A 22,097-nucleotide genomic window follows, 5' to 3' on the forward strand; every position below is an offset into this window, starting at 1 on the left:
AAAATCTTTAGTTATATATATATATATATATATTAAAAAATAGGGTTGAAAAATTTTTCTTTTTTTTATGTTTCCCGTGAGTTAGTCATCCATGGTATTAAATATACAGCTTAAAAAAAAAAATACATAATAGAATAATATATTAATTTTTTTTTTAACCTTATGTAAACCTTGCTTAAATGTAACTGCTGCGTTACAGTAATGTCTTTTCCCCAACCAAAGGAAATCAAACCCAGTTTAAAAGCATTGTAAACCTTTTTATTTTAACTGTGGTAATGTATGATAAGATACAGGGGTGGTTAAAGTCATTGCAATTCACTGTAGAGAATGAAAATGTTGCCACCACAGGGCCCTGTAGCCTGGCACAGGTGATATATATATATAAACAAACAAACCTAGGTTAGATGAAGTGTCTATAGTACTGAGAGCCAGTATCATCTAATGATATGCCACTTTGGAAACAAGTTTATTTTTGTTTTGGTAATTCACTGCTGTGCACGAAATGGCTCCAGGTTTAACAGGTAAAATGGGATGATTAACTAATTTAGGGTCTGAGTGCCAATTTTGACCACCCCTGTATGAGACTGGCTGATCGAGCTGACGTTACATGTGTGTGATCAGAAACTAGATCTGAAGAGCAGTGCCTGATCTAATAGTCAAAGCACCTTAACACAGACTTATACAAAAATAACTGAAGAATAATTGGAACATTATGAAAATGTAAGGGGACAGTTTTAAAAAAAAAAAAAAAAAACACACCTGACATGTCCTGGAAGATATTAAACTGGTATAAGGAAAGACTTAACTACTTGTATGAACAAGAAAGGAAGGAAGGCTGCGGCGCTTTAAACAAGTAGATCCTTCTCTCTAAATGAGACATTTCAGCAACCCAACAGATTGTCATCAATGCCAGTCACAAAACTGGCATTGAAATTAACAATATTTCTACATAATTGTACTAACGAGTATTCCTTGTGGCACTTCACCAAACACTAGATGGCAGTAGTTGGTTCAAATGTAAGCAAAATGTAATAATACATAGCAGCCAGTTGAATGCAGTAGCCGCAGGTTTCCAGTTGGCAGTGCTGTGGAAATGTAACAGGAGCTCTGCTATAGAAAATGAAAAATAACTCTAAAGAAATGCTGCACCTAAAAGACTGGACTCAGCAGCAATTATGCTTTCAGCGCCATTCCACTGAACTATTTTCTAAAGCACTACTATCAAACCTGCCACAATCCCCAATTTAAAATTATAATAATAATGTGTGTAAAGTACATATACGTTGATAATTTACAAAATAAAAAAATATATTTATCCAGACATGCAGCTAGCTGCATAGCTGTTTGGTTTTAAACTAAAACGACACAAGGGTCTTTATTATTAATATAAACCGTAATTAATCTAAATACCGGACATGCAGACCTCTTCCCACTGTTTATATTTGATTTAGTTATTTAGTATTGAAAAGACAGCAGGATTAATATAGAGTTTAGGGTTGGCTGTATTTAGGTCTTGTTGAGATTATTAAAATTGATTCTCCCCAAAGACACTAATTTCTGGTTTCACAGTCCCCGATTAGCACTAACCTTGGCATACCTAATGTTACTAAACACATTTAGGTGACCATAGTGGCTCTGGTTACTGTGACAATTTTGGACAGTTCCTGTTTTTTAACTTGCCTGCAATGTTCTGGTACATGTAGTCCTGAAAACGGTACCTCAGTGCATTGGGTTGCTGGTAAAAAAAACATAACTGACCCAAACTGTACCGGAGCACCTGTAGCCAAATGGTAACCCGAATCACATTTCAAGTAGCAGCATATGAGCATCATTCAGCAGACTGACTAATGCACAGTGCATTAAACTGCTTTACACTTGTCACGGTGCAATTCAGATTGCTCTTTTAGGTTAACAGAGCACACACACTTTTTGACATTGCAAATATTTTGCTTGTCCTTCACCTAAATGGAAATTTAATAAAGGTATGCAGCAAATTCAGACAATGTGGCTAAAAACAAATCAATCCCTACAAGCCAAATGTTGTCTCCTTCTTTTGTATAGGTTCTCAACACTTGGAAATTATTGTCTTTGGTTGTAACTCTTAAACAAAGTATTTAAATTACAAAATTAAATTAAAAAAACAAACATAAAATGTCTTGCTTTCAGTGCATTTCAAGTTGTTAATAAAGGCTCAATGACTGAGGTACTCAAATTATAAAACATCAGCAGTTTTGTTTAAAGAAATAAATAGAAAAATTCAGAGTACAAAAACATCAAAAACTCATCATATTTTCTATGAAATCTTTAAATACAATATTGTTTTATTATTAAAAGGATTCACCAGTGTGAGTCTGCTGGGACCATAGCTGGTAATGTTGATGCATGGGCAGTTGAGATACCTTAATGCCACAATACACTATGCGATTGCTGTGCGATGTGACCGCATGTGATTGATTGCACGCAATTGCATGCAAGCGATTTCAAACAGCAGTGGCCGATCGCTCCAGGTGAAGTTGTGTGTGTATGTGTTTTTTTTTTTTTTTGATCAGTTGGTATTTTTTTATTTTTATTTCCCCTTTCGTTATTTTTTAAGTTGACTTGGTGTTTATAAACGTGTACATTGACAGAATACTTATAAATGTACAGCTTTTACCAATTGGCAGTTTCATGTGTAGGTACAGTATGCAGGCATCGGGAAATTGCCTCTGCAGCTAGGTCTTTTCTGTCAAGTTCAAGGGCTTACCTGTCACTGTCCATTACGTTGTCACATGACTCGAACTTGCTCACTGATTGGATACTTGTCCAGAGCGATCGCATCCGATTGCAAAAGCCCCGCTCGATAGCTTGCGACTGAATGCAGCTGATCGCAGGGTGCAATAGTGATGCGATCCATGCCTGCAGTCTGATTGCATCACACGGAAATCGCATATTGTATCGTGGCCTTATATGTCACAAATTATTGCCCTGCACTCTGTTATTGGCACCAAATGTGGACTGGATTTGAAATCCTGATCTTCCTGAAGAACAACAGTTTTGTTGTGCACTGAAAATGATAATTTCATAGTAAAATATTTTAAAGTATACAATACATATCATGAATTCATTTGTATGCTTAGATTGTGTAGTTAGTTATGTGTGATTATTTTGAGTTGCCTTTATAGTTCACTGAACAGGTACACAAAATCGCTCTGTAAAAAAAAAAAAAAAAAAAAAAAAACGAACCAGGAAAAATTCTGGGCTGTGGTCAAATTTACAAGAAAACAATCAGCTGAAACGTTTATCTGCTTGGCCTTAGACATTTGTCTACGGAATGTATGATTGTTACAGCTGTATTTGTTTAAGTAAAATGTATGTTTGTTGTGTCCATTCAAAGATATTGAGTTTTTCATAGTCTTCAGCTCAACCAATCACAAGCCAGAATCCATTAATAAGTTGGTCGACATCTCATACTCTTAGGAACTAATGATCATTACTGCTAACAAATAGCCATGCTAAGTTTCACCACGCCTTAGGTGATCTTTAGATGCATCTAAAAATGTAAGTATGATGAACATACTTGTAATTTTGCCTCCAAAAAATCCCTGTATCAGGGATATACCGTAAAGACAATCAATTTTAGAAATAGGCAAGACACCTTGCTTTGAATAAATGTAAGGCAACATAGGCATTAAAATCGACCTATTTTAATACCTGATTAAGATTTAGGAATAAATGAGCCCAACACTTTGATACTCCTGCGTTCGGTGTTCTTCATTACCTCTATCAGTCTTAATTGAATATATTGCATCCAATAGCAATAGGTAGGAAATAAGTTGGCGCTGCTGGAAATCTACCTGTTTTCCCCACTCAATCTTAGTACCTGTGCAGCATACAGTAACCACGCAACTTTTCTGTCAATGTAAGTGCTGTGGTCTTTAAGTGAGTTAGAGCCAGATTTTACCTCTAATATGTGCTTTAAGACTGAAAATAGTTTACTGCATTGCCCAGTTAAGGTTGATATAGATGTAGCACCAGAGTGTTTAGGCCTCAGCGTACGCCAGGTTGTACTGCTTCTCTCTCTTGCTGGACCGTTTGGCCACAATGGCCAAGTAGAGGACGAGGAGTATGATCCAGTAGCTGGCGTAAGTGATGGCCCCAGCGATCAGGAAGGCTATCTCGGTCTTACTGAAAGGGTCCTGAGTCTCGCAGTAGATGGTGTAGGAGATCCCTCCCAGCAGGATGGCAAACCACACAGTAACAGGGATGAGGCCGATGAAGTTGACCACAATCTTGTTCCGGCCGGAGGTGCCCCAGCCAGCTTTGTTGATGGTGGCTATGGCGAACATCTTGGCCGGGAGTAGGCTGGACATGTAGAGGAGCGAATAAAGAGACATGAAGATCATGACCACGTTCCCCCGAAGGAAGCAGGCATAGGTGGCTTTGACCATGCCCACCAGCTGCACCATGAGAAAGAAGAGCAGGATGTTCCAGATGCGGCCCCGGTAGAAGAGGTGGATCACGGTGGCGATCAGGAAAAAGGGGAAGAAGCCGGTCACCACGGACTCGTAAGTCATCCACAGGTTGTGCTTGTGGAACCACAGGGCATTGTAGAGCCACTCGCGGAAGTAGGACTTACTCCAGCGCGTCTGCTGGTTGAGCCACCTGAGGTACTTGGTAGGCGTCTCGGTCTGGCACATGGACCTAGCAGTGAATTTGGTCTTGTAGCCCAGGCTCAGGACCCGGTTGGTGAGATGGCGGTCGTCCCCAAAGCTGCATTTGCTGCCCAGGAAGGTCTGGTTGTACCAGTCCTCCAGGAACTGCTGCAGGAGGGAGTTGCGGTACATGCCCAGGGGCCCGCTGATGCACTGGACGCAGCCGAAGTAGGATTGGCAAGCCCTCTCCACATTGAAGGCCATCCAGTAACGCACACTGCTCAGGAAGGAGATCCACGAATCATACTTGTTCAGGATCTAGTTTGCATTAAAAGAAAGAAAAGTTATATTAGGCTTCGTATTGCTAGACAGGAAGTTTGAGAAGTTACATAAAAAAATGCTATGGTAATTCTTCTGATTACTGTATATTGGGTTGTTGACTTATACCTGAAGCTACACAAGAGTTTTCTTGTATTTATTGGTACCAGATTGATATATAGATAGATAGATTTTTTTTAAAGGAAAATACCTGTTTTGTTATGACACATGCTTACTTTAAAACTAAACAAATGAGATCTCAATAATTAATGGGAGTTCATGACAGGTAAGATTAATGAAATTATTTCATTAGCTATAACCAATTTAAAACAACAAGGTGTTCCTATACCCCCTGCTTGTGTGCCATTGAGGAACACTGAATCATACAATAATAGCTTAATAGTAACCATTTTGTCGAAGTCTTTGAGAAAGTCTTTGTAATTGTATTGTTGAACATTTCGAGAAAGCAAGAGGCACATGTCCAAGGTTCAAACTATAGTTTAATATGAAATGAATATCATAATGGATTTAGGGTATTTGTATTATAATATGGGATATGCATCAGGATAGGGTCGAGTGAATAGAGCAATAACATGAACCCAATAAGAAAATAACAGCAGCTGCTATTCCACCTCGGTCATCAGTCATGATACTGGCTTGTACACTTGCCTGATCCCATGGTTACCCACGAATAGGTCCCATCAAAATTAACATAAGTTATTGAACTCTGAACTGAGTATTCTTTTCAGATTCACCTCCAGCTATAGCTCAAATGAAAGCTATTTTAAGTTCATGACCCAAAGACTTTCCTGGGAGGGTAATTTGGACCTCTTAAAACAGTCCTTAAGTTTTGTAAATAGATGAGTGGTAAGAGAATAATAATAAATAATAATATCTTTATTTTTATATAGCTTTCATAGTGGACCACCATCAGATAGCTCTTTACAGAGGTAGGCTGCGTACTGTGTATTAGATGCAGTCACTTACAATAGGACATTGATTTAACATCTCATCTGGCAGGTGGGATTTGAACTGGTGACTTTCTGGTTACAATCCCTGGACTTTAACCACTTGACCACACTGCCTCCCTTTACAGGTTGTCCTCTTAAGTTATCTCAAAGGTCACACAGAGAGACTAAGAGGAAATGCAGATACAGTGACGTCACCAGAGTATTTACCTGCACATCTCCTCCAGCTCCTCCAACTTTGGGATCCTGCTCAATGATTTTCAGCAGTTCTATGGTACAAGCAGGATCCAGGACAGTGTCCGAGTCACACACCTGACAAACACACCGGAACAAACATGGGAGGGATTTAACATAGTGTACGCTGCAACTACAAAAGATAGGTAGTTGAGACTAAAACACGTATTTTAAATATAATAACACAATATGAAAAGTTGCTGCTGCTTCCTAGTACTTAATCACTTCATGGCTCGTAGTTCAGACTCCCTCAAATTTTCCTGCTGCAGTCAGACCGTGTAACCTATTGCAAAGATACCAAGATGCAGCCGTTCATGTATATCCGTTGAAACATTTGCATATCTTTAAAAAAAAATAAAAAATAAAAAAAAAATCCCTGAAGAACCAAAACATTGTAATCTCAATAAGGTGAGTACATTTTTTTGTAAATCGAAGACAAGTAAGAAAAGGCATTTAAATGGATTGGTTAGCAACAAGGGTAGTGTGTATATTACATAGTAAAAGTTTAAAAAAATCTTAATTACAAATTGCTTGAAATAACTACCACTTTGGATTATACATTTTGAACAGCTGGTTAGCTATTAATTACTTTCAATTACTTAAGAATTACTTTCAGGATGAACAATTTAGTTTCCTGTTTTAAAGTAATTCTATAAAGTCTTTGAAGGAGTTTTGAAGTATTTCCTTTCTTCAAGTGAAGAGTTCCTCTGTCTGGATTAGGTAGGATATTTCCTGGGATCTTCCATGACTGTTATGTATACAGTGTATACCTACTTGTACTGTCTATCAGTGTTTTACATTTGACTGGGTGTGACTAGCCATTATTGCTTTTTAAAAGAAAGCTGTGTATATTATTATTTGAATTAATAATCATAGTTTTGGTAGATATAACTAGATAGGCTCGATAAGTATTGTATTGGGTGGCACATGAAACCAGCGACATTCCAATAGTCACTCAGTTCAAAAGACATGTTCAAACTCCCAAAAGAAAGCTTAATTTTTATTTTTTTCCTAAGGCTCTACAGATTTATTTATCACATACATACTATACACTCATTTACCTGTAGCAACTTTTGAGGTGAGTCATGAAGGAACACCTAAGAATTAAACAGTATGTTTAAACCGAAAATAAAAAAAAAAGCTTAATTTGAAGAATTACTTTCCTGAGATACATTTTTGCATCTGCTTAGCAGCACAGCATAATTTGGAACCACGTGCATAACAGGCAAGACACAGCCAAAAGTTTTGCATCACCCTATCGAATTAACTAAATTTGCTTCATAAAGTTAAAATATTAAATTACATACCACTTTGAAGTTTTTTTTATATTTAAAATGTGACATTTCTAAATCCGACATGAAATACAGTACTGCTATTAATACTTTTGGTATTCTTTTGCGATATCATTTTGTCGTTCAAAAAAAAAAAAAAAAACCTTTTTTAGAGAAAGCAGAATACAGAAAGCAACTAAACACTCTGCTTCTCACAAATGTTAACTCACATATTCTTCTTCTGAAGTCCCACCTGCCCCCACACCCAGTGCGTACTGTGGAACTGTAGGCATCCAGCCTCTATACCTGAACAGCCTTCTGGTGGCCAAATGGTTTGTCACAGAGCATCTATGTCATAGACATTTTTCTTTTACATATCAACCTCCCTGTACCATCCATTTTTTGCAATGCGCCAGTCTTGAAAACTTTCCATTTATATGAATACTGTGTCTCTACTGGCTGTGGCGTCTAAGGCACCCATAAAGCACACTATTACCTACAGTTCATTATAGGATTAACAAGGACAACCGCAACTCTAATTAAACACTGGCTGATTTCTGAAGAATGCAGTAATTTGCAGTAATGTTTAACAAAAAACAACTCAATAATGTATCAACCCCCTTTAAATGACTTAAAAGATATAAAAAATAAACAGGTTTTATAAGGGTATGTGAAACTTAATCAACTAGACCAATGTTTCAACCAGTGCCAGCCTTCTTCGGTGCTAGGCCAGATCGTGATCATTCATTACAATGTAACACAGCCAATGTGTACCCTGTAGAGCACCTGCCTACTTCATAATCTCCAATATGAAGCGGCTTAGCGTCGCAGAGCAGTCTGCCAAACACCATTAACTGCATGCCTGCTCTCACCGGGTCAGGTTCTACGGGCCTCTTCCAGCTGCTGGAACATTTCAACAGGTAACAATCAAGGAGAGTCTGTTGATTGGGTGTCGACAGACCAGGGGGTTGGGGTTTAGGTGTACTGAAATACCTTGGCATTCACTGTACAATACAGTGTGCCAGCTTCAAACGTTTACTATGCAGTTATTTTGATAGAAATTTTTCCACATTGAAAAATATAGATTGCAGTATCTATGCTTAGTTACAAAAAAGGTCCCTTAAAGATATGATTTAAAAGTACAAGCTGGGGCTTGTTGAAAACAGTTTTGTAAAAAAAAGTACATGTAGTTACACACTACATTTAAGTAATTTTGTGGTAAATGTATTAAATAATTTAACAAAAGTGCAAGTTCAGTGTAGTTAATGTACGTGTATTTTGAAGTTTCCTTTTTGTATTGCTGATCGTCTTTAATTTGGTTCATTATTCTGAAAGAAAATGATGATTCATTAAGAATTGTCTGATAAACTATTACATAGCACTTTTCACTCTCAGCCACAAGTGCCTTTGAATGGAACTTTTGGGGGAAGGAACAGCTTATGGATTAATAGATCTCCCACACAAAACTATGAATGAAGTCTGGAGAAAAGCCAGGAAATGATAAGCATGTATGTAGCAGTGTCACAGCAAGAAAGAGACTCAGAGGCAAGGAAGCTGCAGTTTAAGCGCTTAATCGCACTTTAATAAACAAAATAACACAAAACACAAACAAAAGGGTGCAAGGGCCAAAACAAAATATTCAAACAAAACACAGTTTGTACGATGGCCGTTCGCAATAACACAGATTGAAAACTCACCAGCTCCTTTTCTCCCAGACACAGGATTTCTGCCTGTGTTTATGAGGGTGGCCACTCCCCAATTAGCATCAATCTGCACTAATTGGAGAGTGGCCACACCTTTGGCTGCTGACAGAGACATTAACCCTGTCCCTGCCACAATGTACATAAACCAGTTTGTGAAAAAGTCAATTATCCTTAACAGTTAAACACATTAGACTGAATGTTAGGTTATTACCACAACCCTGGTTCCCTGAAAAGAATGACAACCATTACCGAATGGGAAGAGCCCTCGCTGACCATCATTTACTGAGCAGATATAAAAAAGCTGCCCTATCAGGGCACTGCCGTGCAGAGGAAATCCCTCCCACCTGTTGAAGAGGGTCATCCTCACAGTAGCATATAACCATTTTCTTTCGAAATCGGAGGTCAGCTGGGGACACGACCTCAAAGGGTAATGGTTGTCATTCTTTTCAGGGAACCAGGGTTATGGTAATAACGTTCCCTTTCAAGTGGAATGATAACCATTACCTAATGGGAAGCTGTACCAAAGCTGTTGTGGCTCCAGATTATCGACAGTCTCAGAGCGGAGGTCTGAAAGTTTCGAAAACCACTGGTTGGTAAATATGGAATGATGAGACCACCTTTGGCAAAAAGGCTGGGTTTGTTCTTAATGACAGCTGTGTCATTTCCAGTGAAAACCATACATGTGTCATCGATGCACAGCGCATGAAGCTCAATTACTCGTCTGGCAGAAGCAATGGCTAATAAAAATGCCACTTTCAAAGAAACGGCGCAGCTCTGCTAACGCCATGGGCTCAAAATGGGGGACGCGTATGGACTCACAGTACCAGTTCCAGATCCCATTTAGGGATCATGCTTTTCGTGGGAGGACGAAGCCTCTGAGCGCCTTTAAGAAATTGCACAGCCAGGAAGTCTGTCCCAGGGGACATAGAGTCATTTTTATCGTGGCACACTGATATTGCTGCCAGGTATACCTTCAGAGTGGATGTGGATTTTCCCACATCAAACAGGTGTTGTAAGGTTAGTATTGTCTCAATAGGGCAGATCACAGGATCGTGACCTTCAACAATGCACCAGTCTTGGAAAACTTTACATTTATATGAGTACTGGGCTCTAGTGCTAGGCTCCCTAGCAGACTGTAGTGTCTCTACCATTGCATCTGGCAAAACTCATCTGGATAGACGGCTCCGTTCAACAGCCAGACCCAGAGTTGGAGCTGGGCTGGGTTCGGGTGCCATAATAACCCCTCTGCGGTTCAAGAAGTCCTTGTGTAGCGGGAGCTGCCACGGTTGACCCAACAACATGTTGAAGAGGAGAGCAAACCAGGGGCGCCTCGGCCATCTGGGTGCAACCAGCAAAACCTGTGCTCGCTCCACCCTAATCCTCTAGTATCAGTGGTAATAGTGGTAGCGGAGGGAATGCATACAAGAGCCCCTGTGGCCAGGGATGAGCTGGTGCATCTACTCCCAGGGGACCCCCGTCTCTCTCCATAGAGAACCATAGAGGGCAATGGGTGGACTCAGCTGTGGCAAAGAGGTCAACTTGAGCAGTACAAAACCTCTCCCAAATCTATTTCACCACTTGAGGGTGCAGTCTCAGGGGAGATCCGAGGCGCAGATTGTCAGGACGAAGCCACCACTCTAGTGTCTTCCGGCATTGTCTGGACACTCACGCCAGCCGGTATCGATCGCGTACTGGGTGCACCTTGAGCGTATTTACCAAGGCTTGAAGCGGGCACATTCTCCGCAGCCCTAGGGAAGGAGGCGGCTGCCATCAGCCCCAACAACTTTTGAAATATTCTGACCTGTAGAAGAGCATCCTCTCTGAATTGGGTGTTGTGACTTCCAACAAGCGAATCCTGTCATCCGACAGTGAGGCAAGCATCCTCACAGAGTCCAGCTTGATCCCCAGGACCACTGTGGAATGTGGACTGAGACGGTACGAAGTTACTCTTCTGTTGATGTATGGAGAGCCTTAAGGAGAATTGCGCATGCTGGTTCAACAGTGATAAGAAGCACACCCTTGAAGGGTGGCAGGCCTAAGTGGAATTGCAGAGCATAACCATGTCTCATTGTCAATAGCACCCAGGAGTCCAGCGTGCAGCCTTGCCATGGGGTCGTGTCCAGTGTTCAGTCCAGTTGTGAGGGGGGAAGGTGGCAGCTGGAGCCCCTCAGGGGCAGTCTCCCTTGGGCCTCGGTCTCCAGCTGGAGAACCGGTTCTCCCTGGCCGGTGGTGGGCCCTTACCGCCGGCTCTTCCTCTGCCTCCTTACTTGGTCTGGGGTAGAGTGTGACGTTCAGGCCCCATTGCCCCTGCAGGCTGTGAAGGCCACCTAGGGCGCTGGTGGTAGGCAGAGAGGCAAAGAATTTCAAAACGAGCTCCGTGGCCTTGAGGGACCTCTCAAGGCTCACATCAATGGTCACTCCAAATGTCTGCCCCGGTGTAATAGGGGCATCTAATAACACCACCTTCTCTGTCTCCATGACCTTGGTCTTGGTTAGCCAGAGGTGTCTGCCAGTGGCTACCAACGCCGCTAGAGACCTGCCTGATGCCTGACCTAACTCCCCAATTAGGTCAGTCGTCGCCCTTGTCATCGCCTGGCACTCTACCGCATCCACTTCAGTTCCCCGTTCCTGCAGCCTCTCCATCAGCTGCGACTGGTACAGTACCATTATGGCCATTGCATTGGCCGCCCGGACTTATAACGCCGCTGAGAAATATGCTTTCTTGAGCATGGCGTCACTAGTCCTGCAGCGCTTGGATGGGCAAGTAGGGTCTTTGTCCCCTCTGGTGAAGGTGGAAACTTGCACCAGCACCGTGACTGTGTCCCCGATGGTAGGGAATGTGCCTAGGCCAGCTCCTTAGCTCCTGCGATGTGTAGAAGGGATTCTGCCATTCTGAAGCTTGAGGGAGCAGACGCTGGGTTGCCCCAAGATGCTCAAACCAGCTCCAGGAAGTCCTGGCACAAGGCTAGGGCTTGTTGTGGGTGCCCATTTAGCTTTAAAAAGCGATTCCCCTCCTTTTCTGACAGCCAGGGAACATCCATGGCAGAAGCTGTGTGCTGCATCAAGGTCCAGAACTCCCTTTGCGATATATGTGGAAGGGGTGGTACGGAGCCCCCACGCTATGCCCTGTCCAACTGAAGTGGCGGGGTCGGACACGTCTGACCTTGATGCTGTGAACGACAGCTCGCCAGGGCTTGGGGGTCTTGTTGGGACTGGGGATGGGGAGTGCGAATGGGGAAGTTGAGGCTGCCCGGTGATAGGGTGCAGTCTCCCCTGAGACTTCAGGAGGGTCTTCAGCATGGTCTGCTGAGCCCTCACCGCTCATCCGACCTTTGACACCTTTGTGGCGACTGGGTTGGAGAGCGCCTGCGCCTCCATGGGGAAGGAGAGTGGTACCTCCTTAGTGACCTCCTGCCTCTTGGGGAACGCCCCCTTGAGCAGTGTCACCTAGGCGGCGACCATCTCGCATCCACGGAGGGGTGTCTCCAGGGGTATAGAGAAGCTCCTCGGTCACAGTGGCAGGCAGGGTTCTCGAGGACCTTTGGGAAGGGCCTTGGACCACAGATCTCATTCTCCCCTGCCCCAAGGAGAGATTCTACTGGGGAGAGGGCTGCCCTGCACTTAGTTTGTTTGGAGAACTTACATCAGTGAGAGCAGTCCAACTCACCCACCAGTGCCCTGGCCGCATGATCTGTATACCTTTCCAACATGTAGTCATATTCAGTGTAAGACTAAAACTATTGAATTGGTTATCTTAGAGTAATATCTCTGTAAAGTTACTCAGAGCTGAAGCAAGAAGCAAGAAAATGTAGACCAGCCCTTGACTAAAATATTCAGATACATCAGAAAACATGAGGTGCTAGTAGTATATACAAGAGGCTTCAAGTAGGGCACCAGGGTGATTGATCTGTGATTATTTAATTTTGGCTCACAAAAGGAAAGCCATAGCGATCAGTAATTGTTGCACCCACATCACAAATTCCACAATGACATCTTATTGAGCATTCGAGACTTCTGCTTAAACCTTATGTTTTAGTGTCGTTACTCACCTGTATATAATCCACTGAGTCTCCAAGCGCTTTGAAGGCCGTGTACATGACCTCTCTTTTTCCGCCCCACTGCTGCATGATGCAGGAGTACCTGCAGTTCCTCACGATCTCACTCATCCTCCTGGAGCCCTCCTCCAGGGTGTAGTCCTTTTCTCCCTCGGGGGCCACATGGTAGTTACCCTTCCACACGCAGGTGCCTGTCAGCTCAGATCCCATGACCTCGTTAAAGATCTCCATCATGTACATGTCATCGGGGTTGTTTCCATCCACCACCATGACCACCTTGAGGTTCGGGAAGGCGATCCTCTTGATGGACCGCAGGCATTTCTTCAGGTAGTCTGGGTCTTCCTGGAAGGCAGCGATGCACAGGGCCACCGTCTTGCTCAGGATTTCTTTCTTGGTCTCCTTCCTCATCTGCTGGTGCTCCAGGAAAGCAAAGAGGCTCTGGAAGAAGAGGTGGAGGGCCAAGATGGCCCCATACAGTCCAAAGGAGAGGTAGTGCTGCTCTGTGTAGATGAACTGGTAGCCGGTGATGTAGGCCGCCAGGATTCCCAGCAGGACAGCCAAGGCAAAGATGGTGGTGCCAATAACCTTCAGCACTGTGGAGCATCTCGATGGCATCTGGGAACAAACCAAGGGAGAGATGCTGGGGTTTTTGGCAGGTAAGTTAACAGGATTTCAGTATGCTGCTAGGTAATGGATAGGACACTTACTTGACCAGACACTCAGTTGCAACCAGGTCTATTTGGGTGGTTTGTTATAATCTTTTTTTTTTTTTTTTTTTTTTTTTTTTTTGTTAAAATATATTTTGCACAAAGCAAAGATGTACCAAGGTCATTACTCCAAAGTGTAATTTCCACTCAAAATGTGTTGTATTATTATTAGTTTATTTAGCAGGCGCCATTATCCAAGGCGACTTACAGAGACTAGGGTGTGTGAACTAAGCATCAACTGCACTTACAACAACGTCTCACCCGAAATACGGAGCATAAGGAGGTTAAGTGACTTGCTCAAGATCACACAGTCGGTCAATGGCTGAACTGGGATGTGAACCCGGGTTACAAGTCTTTTTCTTTAACCACCAGACCACACAGGACAAGAAAGAAAGGACTTAAAATAGTAAATGATGCATGTCAAATAACATATGCATTTACACAGAATGGAACATTAGCCATTGATTTTAATCTTTGATAGCTTGAATACTTAATATAATATATTGCACCTAAAGAATGTGTCTGTTGACAATCTGGTGTATAAGGTGCATGCAGTCAGTCACACAGGCTGAGGAAAAACCTCTAGCGAACAGCCTCACAGCAGACACAGGAATCCTAAGCTGAACCAATATCTGTCATACTGTTTAATATAAAATAACTACAAAAAACAAGCAGACCATACAATGAAGTAGGGGTAGAAGCGAATAGATGACTGGTTCACTGGTCCAATAGAAGAGGGACACCTCAGAGACTTGTAAGTGTTAACCATATGGTTTCAGATTACAATCCATTAACATAAATGACACCTTTGAACATTACAAAAAATATTTTAAAAAATTCTAAGCAATTTTAAAATAGTTACAGTATTACGAAACAGTATGTTCACAAATAAAGCATGTGATTATCACAGACACACACACACACACACACACATATATATATATATATATATATATATATATATATATATATATATATATATATATATATATATATATATATATACATACATACATACACACACACACAACAGTACTGTGCAAAAGTTTTAGGCAGGTGTGAAAAAATGCTGTAAAATGCTTTCAAAAATAGACATGTTAATAGATTATATTTATCAATTAACTAAATGCAAAGTGAGTGAACAGAAGAAAAATCTAAATCAAATCCACATTTGGTGTGACCACCCTTTGCATTCAAAACAGCATCAATTCTTCTAGGTACACTTGCACAAAGCCAGGGATTTTGTAGGCATATAGTCAGGTGTATGATTAAACAATTATACCAAACAGGTGCTAATAATCATCAATTCAATATGTAGGTTGAAACACAATCATTAACTGAAACAGAAACAGCTGTGTAGGAGGAATAAAACTGGGTGAGGAACAGCCAAGCTCACCTAACAAGGTGAGGTTCCTGAAGACAGTTTACTGTCAAAAGTCAAACACCATGGCAAGACTGAGCACAGCAACAAGACAAAAGGTAGTTACACTGCATCAGCAAGGTCTCTCCCAGGCAGAAATTTCAAGGCAGACAGGGGTTTCCAGATGTGCTGTCCAAGCTCTTTTGAAGAAGCACAAAGAAACAGGCAATGTTGAGGACCGTACACGTAGTGGTCGGCCAAGGAAACTTACTGCAGCAGATGAAAGACACATCATGCTTATTTCCCTTCGCAATCAGAAGATGTCCAGAAATGCCATCAGCTCAGAATTGGCAGAAAACAGTGGGACCCTGGTACACCCATCTACTATCTGGAGAAGTCTGGTCAGAAGTTGCCTTCATGGAAGACTTGTGGCCAAAAAGCCATACCTCCAATGTGGAAACAAGGCCAAGCGACTCAACTATGCATGAAAACACAGGAACTGGGGTGCAGAAAAATGGCAGCAGGTGCTCTGGACTGATGAGTCAAAAGTTTGTTCGCCGAAGGGCTGGAGAGCGGTACACAAATGAGTGTCTGCAGGAAACAGTGAAGCATGGTGGAGGTTCCTTGCAAGTTTGGGGCTGCATTTCTGCAAATGGAGTTGGGGATTTGGTCAGAATTAATGGTCTCCTCAATGCTGAGAAGTACAGGCAGATACTTATCCATCATGCAATACCATCAGGGAGGCATCTGATTGGCCCCAAATTTATTCTGCAGCATGACAACGACCCCAAACATACAGCGAAAGTCATTAAGAACTATCTTCAGCGTAAAGAAGAACAAGGAGTCCTGGAAGTGATGGTATGGCCCCTACAGAGCCCTGATCTCAACATCATCGAGTCTGTCTGGGATTACATGAAGAGAGAAGCAACTGAGGCTGCCTAAATCCACAGAAGAACTGTGGTTAGTTCTCAAAGATGTTTGGGCCAACCTACCTGCCGAGTTCCTTCAAAAACTGTGTGCAAGTGTACCTAGAAGAATTGATGCTGTTTTGGAGGGAAAGGGTGGTCACACCAAATATTGATTTGATGTAGATTTTTCTTCTGTTTCACTCACTTTGTTAATTGATAAATATAATCTATTAACATGTCTATTTTTGAAAGCATTCTTACTTTACAGCATTTTTTCACACCTGCCTAAAACTTTTGCACAGTACTGTGTGTGTATGTATGTATGTATGTATGTGTGTGTGTGTATATATATATATATATATATATATATATATATATATATATACACACACACACACACACACACACACACACACACACTGAACAAAAATATATACGCAACATGTAAAGTGTTGTTCCCATGTTTCATGAGCTGAAATAAAAGATCCCAGAAATTTTCCATACGCGCAAAAAGCTTATTTCTCTCAAATTTTGTGCACAAATTTGTTTACATCCCTGTTAGTGAGCATTTCTCCTTTGCCAAGATAATTATCCACATGACAGGTGTGGCATATCAAGAAGCTGATTAAACAGCATGATCATTACACAGGTGCACCTTGTGCGGAGGACAATAAAAGGCCACTCTAAAATGTGTAGTTTTTTCACACAACACAATGCCACAGATGTCTGAAGTTTTGAGGGAGCGTGCAATTGGCATGCTGACTGCAGGAATGTCCACCAGAGCTGTTGCCAGAGAATTGAATGTTCATTTCTCTACCATAAGCCACCTCCAACGTCGTTTTAGAGAATTTGGCATTTGGTCCAACCGGCCTCACAACCTCAAACCACATGTAACCATGCCAGCCCAGGACATCCACATCTAGCTTCTTCACCTGTGGGATCAACTGAGACCAGCCACTCGGACAGCTGATGAGACTGTGGGTTTGCACAACCGAAGAATTTCTGCACAAACTGTCAGAAACAATCACAGGGAAGCACATCTGCATGCTTATTGTCCTCACCTGGGTCTTGACCTGCAGTTCGGCGTCATAACCTTCGTCACCAAACTTCAGTAAGCAAATGCTCACCTTAGATGGCCACCAGCACAAAGTGTATTCTTCACGGATGAATCCCAGTTTCAACTGTACCAGGCAGATGGCAGACAGCGTGTATGGTGTCGTGTGAGCGAGTGGTTTGCTGATGTCAACGTTGTGAACAAAGTGCCCCATGGTGGCTGTGGGATTATGGTATGGCCAGGCATAAGCTACAGACAATGAACACAATTGCACAGAGATACCGTGATGAGATCCTGAGGCCCATTATCGTGCCATTCATCCACTGCCATCACCTTATGTTTCAGCATGATAATGCACGGCCCCATGTCGCAAGGATCTGTACACAATTCCTGGAAGCTGAAAATGACCCAGTTCTTCCATGGCCTGCATACTCACTAGACATGTTACCCATTGAGCATGTTTGGGATGCTCTGGATCGACGTGTACGACAGCGTGTTCCAGTTCCCGCCAATATCCAGCAACTTCGCAAAGCCATTGAAGAGGAGCGGGACAACATTCCACAGGCCACAATCAACAGCCTGATCAACTCTATGCGAAGGAGATGTGTTGTGCTGCATGAGGCAAATGGTGGTCACACGAGATACTGACTGGTTTTCTGATCCACGCCCCTACCTTTTTATTTTATTTTAATTTTTTTAAGGTATCTGTGACCAACAGATGCATATCTGTATTCCCAGTCATGTGAAATCCATAGATTAGGGTCTAATGAATTTATTTGAATTGACTGATTTCCTTATATGAACTGTAACTCAGTAAAATCTTTGAAATTGTTGCATTTATATTTTTGTTCAGTATATATATATATATATATATATATATATATATATATATATATATATATATATATATATATATATATATATATATATATATATGTGTGTGTGTGTGTGTGTGTGTTTACTGTATATAAGTGCCAACTAGTTGACATATTTGACTTTTTACCTCAACTACATGTCATTCTACCCCTACAGTGAAGTAACAGGAAATAATAAGTCTCCAGCGAGGCCAAAAAATTTGCCTCACCTAGAATTTTAAGATTGAGAAAATATTAATAATAATAATAATAATAATAATAATAATAAGTATATGAACATAATGTAGATCTTTTATTTAACATCATGTAATTAAATTAATGACTAAATGATTTTGCAAAAGTCTACCGGAAGCCATAATAGTAGTACAGTATTTCAGATTTTGAAATAGAAAACTACAAAGTGGTATGTAATGTGATTTAATGTTAATGTTACATTATTCAGCAGGTTTCATTCAACTTTATGAAGCAAAATTAATTCATTCCAGAGGGTGCTGCAAAACTTTTGGCCATACAGTAGCTGTACTATAAAAATTGATCCAGGGTAAGCAAATACACTTCTTGTTAAAAATTATATTTTAACATATTACAGAACTCTAAACTGGAAAACTAAATGCTTAAAAGGTTTTACTGCTTATGGGTGTAGAATGTAACATTTAAAGATAAATGTGGTATTGATTTCTAATGTAACGAGACATGACATTCAAACAAAGTGGGTTATGCTATTTTTTCACCTCTCTCTGCTGGAGCGATGGGGTTTGCTCTGTGGCTCAGGTAAGCCTTGGCAGGGAAATGGCTTTAATTAAAAGGCCAGGTTGTCTTGGCTCTGTCAGGCCTGGGGCACTGAAACAATCTCACTCATTCATTCTTTAAATTACCTCACAGAGAAGACTCAAAGAGAGGTTTCTTTCAGAGGAATATTATCAGAGCATGGATTCAGGGAAAAGCACAGTGCTGAGGATTTGCAGGATTCAGAAGTTTACAAAATATGTTTTTTGTACAGTACATTAACTTGAAATATTACAAAAGGGATGTGCCATTTTGAACAGTGCCCCTCCCCTTTCACAAAAATATAAAATTGTTGTACACATACACTATTAAAAATATTAGCATATATATACATTTAAAAAAAAGTGCTGACCGATTTGTATTTATTGTATACTTTATTATATTAAATGTAACCACAATGTAATCGAATCGAGTTAACTTGCATAAGGTCTTTGTAAAAAAAAAAAAAAAAAAAAAAAAAAACAGCTATTGAATATGTTTAATAATTCTTTAAATATCCACATACTGCTACATAGATATACAAATACATATGTTTTCCTCTTTTTAGAAGCACACTTGAATAGAATATATATATATATATATATATATATATATATATATATATATATATATATATATATATATATATATATATACACAAAATAAAATGGTTTTCTGTGGTGCTGATTTTTGAAGCAAAAACCCTTACTCTACTGATTAATTTTGGAGTGACACGAGGCAAAAGTGGCTGCTCTTAATTGTAGAATAACATGAACAAACCCACATGCACAGAAAACACACTTTGACACACACGCACAGATAGACATAAACACAGAGACACAGACTCATACACTGATTCACACACAGACAAATACACACAGACACAGACTCACAGAGACACATATACAGACTCACACACACTCATACTCGCACACAGACACATAGATAGAAAGTCAAAGATTTTTTTGCACAGGTTAGTACAAAACAAGTCTGATCTGCACAAGTTCAATCCATTAAAGAAGTTCTATTATATACAAAATATCCTACTTATTTCCTACTTTTAAATTTTTATTTATTTATTTTTACTTTTTTTCTAACTTGGATGTATTTCTGTAAATATATATTATGTATGTCCCGGTATGTGTGTGTGTATGTATATAAAATTAACCTTAAGTACAGTGTATGCTTGAAAATATTATTTTTCTTTTGTTGTGTAATTGCTTTCTACACAGAACATTATTATACACAGATAGAACTTTAATTCACTTCATCAGCTCAGTAATCTGACAGACAGTAAGCAGCTTGAATTGCTAGTGGTACCCATTCCACACATTCAGCTGTGGAGTAACATAAGCTACACTGTTCAAATACAACTGTACAAATTTTCATTATTTGATAAAAGTCATGCAAATCAGTAATGGCTATAAGTACTCACTGTTTTTCTGTTGTAAAGAGGCAGTTTAGTCCGTTTGAAGTTGACCTGTATCTCAGGTGTGATGGGTTGTTGTGATTTTTGATTGAAGGAGCTCCTGAGAAAGTTTGCTTTAAATCTCCACACTTCCAGTGCTGAGGTTTGGGTAAGAGGAGGGAGAGGGAGGAGCATATGTAGGGATGAGAGGAGTGGGCTGAATGACTAAATGCATGCGGAGCTCCTTCTGAAACTGCAGGAGCAAGTAAAATGGAAAACTACAGATAGGAGAAAATAATTTTATCACTGGAAAATAAAAATAAATCTCAAAAGGGAACTCCTGTGTAAATATTGCGTATGTACTGCACCCATTCAATTGGGATTCCAACAAATTTGGAAGCATACAAATAACTAAGGAAAACAGGGTTATTTATAATATACAGTGCTGTGTTAGGTTACTGCTGATTTTGGAGGAGGTTGTCTATTGGAATGACAGAGTGACTGTGGCAATAGTTATATACAAGAAGAAACTAATGTTTCTTATTATTTTCAAATACGTCTGAAAAACAATGTTAGATAATTTGAAGATGCCTTGCTAATTAATGTGTACTTAATATTATTATTATTATTCCTCATAATATAAATCAATATTGTGGCATTAACGTTGTTAAATCATAAAACACAATAACATTCTGTAAAGACTCTAATGTGCTGCAATAGAAACATGCATTTTTAAGAAAGATCAATACGTACAGCCACAGTACTGACAGTCTACAATATGCAATCAATGAGACCAATGAGAATGGAGCAGAAAAATGAGGGACCTATTTGAACACTTATTCCAGTGTCTGAAATGAGCGCATGCCTTGGTCAAACACCACACAACTGGCGGCATGGCATAAAGGTTTTAAGATGGTCTGATTCTAATGGAGAATTTAAATAAGCCGGAGCACTCTGGAAATCTGGCATTGCAGTCTATAAATGGGGCGGGGAGCTGTATTCCATGAGGTAACATGTTTTTGTCTTTGGGGGGGGGGTAATTAAAGTCACTATAAAAACACGAATGAGGGTAATCTAATAATTCCATACTGTTTATTTCCTGCACTGAATACAAAGTTATCCAGACAGCTATCTCAAGGAACAGGAACCTCTTCCTGGGAGCTAACCTGCAGTCACAACTTCAGATAACTCAATGAACCAAGCACTGCCAGCAAGGCTCATGATGTGATGTAGAGAAGGCTTTCTGCCAATAATACTGAGGACAATATAAACTAATGCGCTGTGTGTGAGGTGTTATTGGAACAGGGATATCATCTAGTGCAGGTTGGGTTCTGTCTGCTTAAACTGAGCAAAATGGTTTTCATAAGAAATACCCTACGCAAGATCATACTAAGGTATTATAAATCACAAAAGCAAACATTTTACTCAGGGAATGCTGTTAATTCAACATAGAAAGTTGCTTTTTTAACTTTAGAATTGTCTCATATGTTCTATGCATATATATATATATATAGAGAGAGAGAGAGAGAGAGACAAGCACACACACACAAGATGAGAGGGACTGGCATTTTGATAAAAAGTAGTATTAGCGCTAGTACTGGCAAAGAAACATAGTACATGAGGTACTACCTCATGCAAAAGGCTTGGGGGGGGGGGGGGGGCACTTTGTTTTTTAAAACTATGGGTTTACAATGTATGGCTACTATCCGTATAAATTACTCTACAATAATGTATGAAGTAATACAGTAAAACTCATGAAACAAAAAAAAAGGTACCATAACTAGTGATAGTATTTTATTAAACAAATTCTGATATTTTATGCAATTCCAGCCAGTGATCA

The 22,097-nt window shown here is 40.4% G+C and overlaps 1 protein-coding gene across 1 annotated transcript; it reads right to left on the reverse strand.

The window, feature by feature from the left end:
* Positions 1–92: 92 nt before the first annotated feature.
* Positions 93–20,580, reverse strand: LOC121325340 (hyaluronan synthase 3-like). Its single transcript, XM_041267767.1, has 4 exons — positions 20,285–20,580; positions 13,175–13,795; positions 6,128–6,229; positions 93–4,949 (listed from the first exon to the last, which is right to left on the reverse strand). Exons 1-4 carry the CDS (start codon positions 20,450–20,452, stop codon positions 4,020–4,022), a joined length of 1,821 nt encoding a protein of 606 aa, XP_041123701.1. The 5' UTR covers positions 20,453–20,580; the 3' UTR covers positions 93–4,019.
* Between the last annotated feature and the right edge of the window lie 1,517 nt (positions 20,581–22,097).

This window comes from Polyodon spathula, chromosome 13, assembly GCF_017654505.1.
Source record: "Polyodon spathula isolate WHYD16114869_AA chromosome 13, ASM1765450v1, whole genome shotgun sequence".
Taxonomy (NCBI): Eukaryota; Metazoa; Chordata; class Actinopteri; order Acipenseriformes; family Polyodontidae; genus Polyodon; species Polyodon spathula.

What these genes read in the sequence shown, in the direction of transcription:
- LOC121325340 (XM_041267767.1), bottom strand. Translation starts at nt 20,452, where the DNA reads ATGCTCCTCCCTCTCCCTCCTCTTACCCAAACCTCAGCACTGGAAGTG. An exon ending in ACTCAGTGGATTATATACAG is followed by an intron (nt 6,230 to 13,174) that starts GTGAGTAACGAC and finishes TGTGTTTGTCAG; the next exon opens with GTGTGTGACTCGGACACTGT. An exon ending in GAGCTGGAGGAGATGTGCAG is followed by an intron (nt 4,950 to 6,127) that starts GTAAATACTCTG and finishes AATGCAAACTAG; the next exon opens with ATCCTGAACAAGTATGATTC.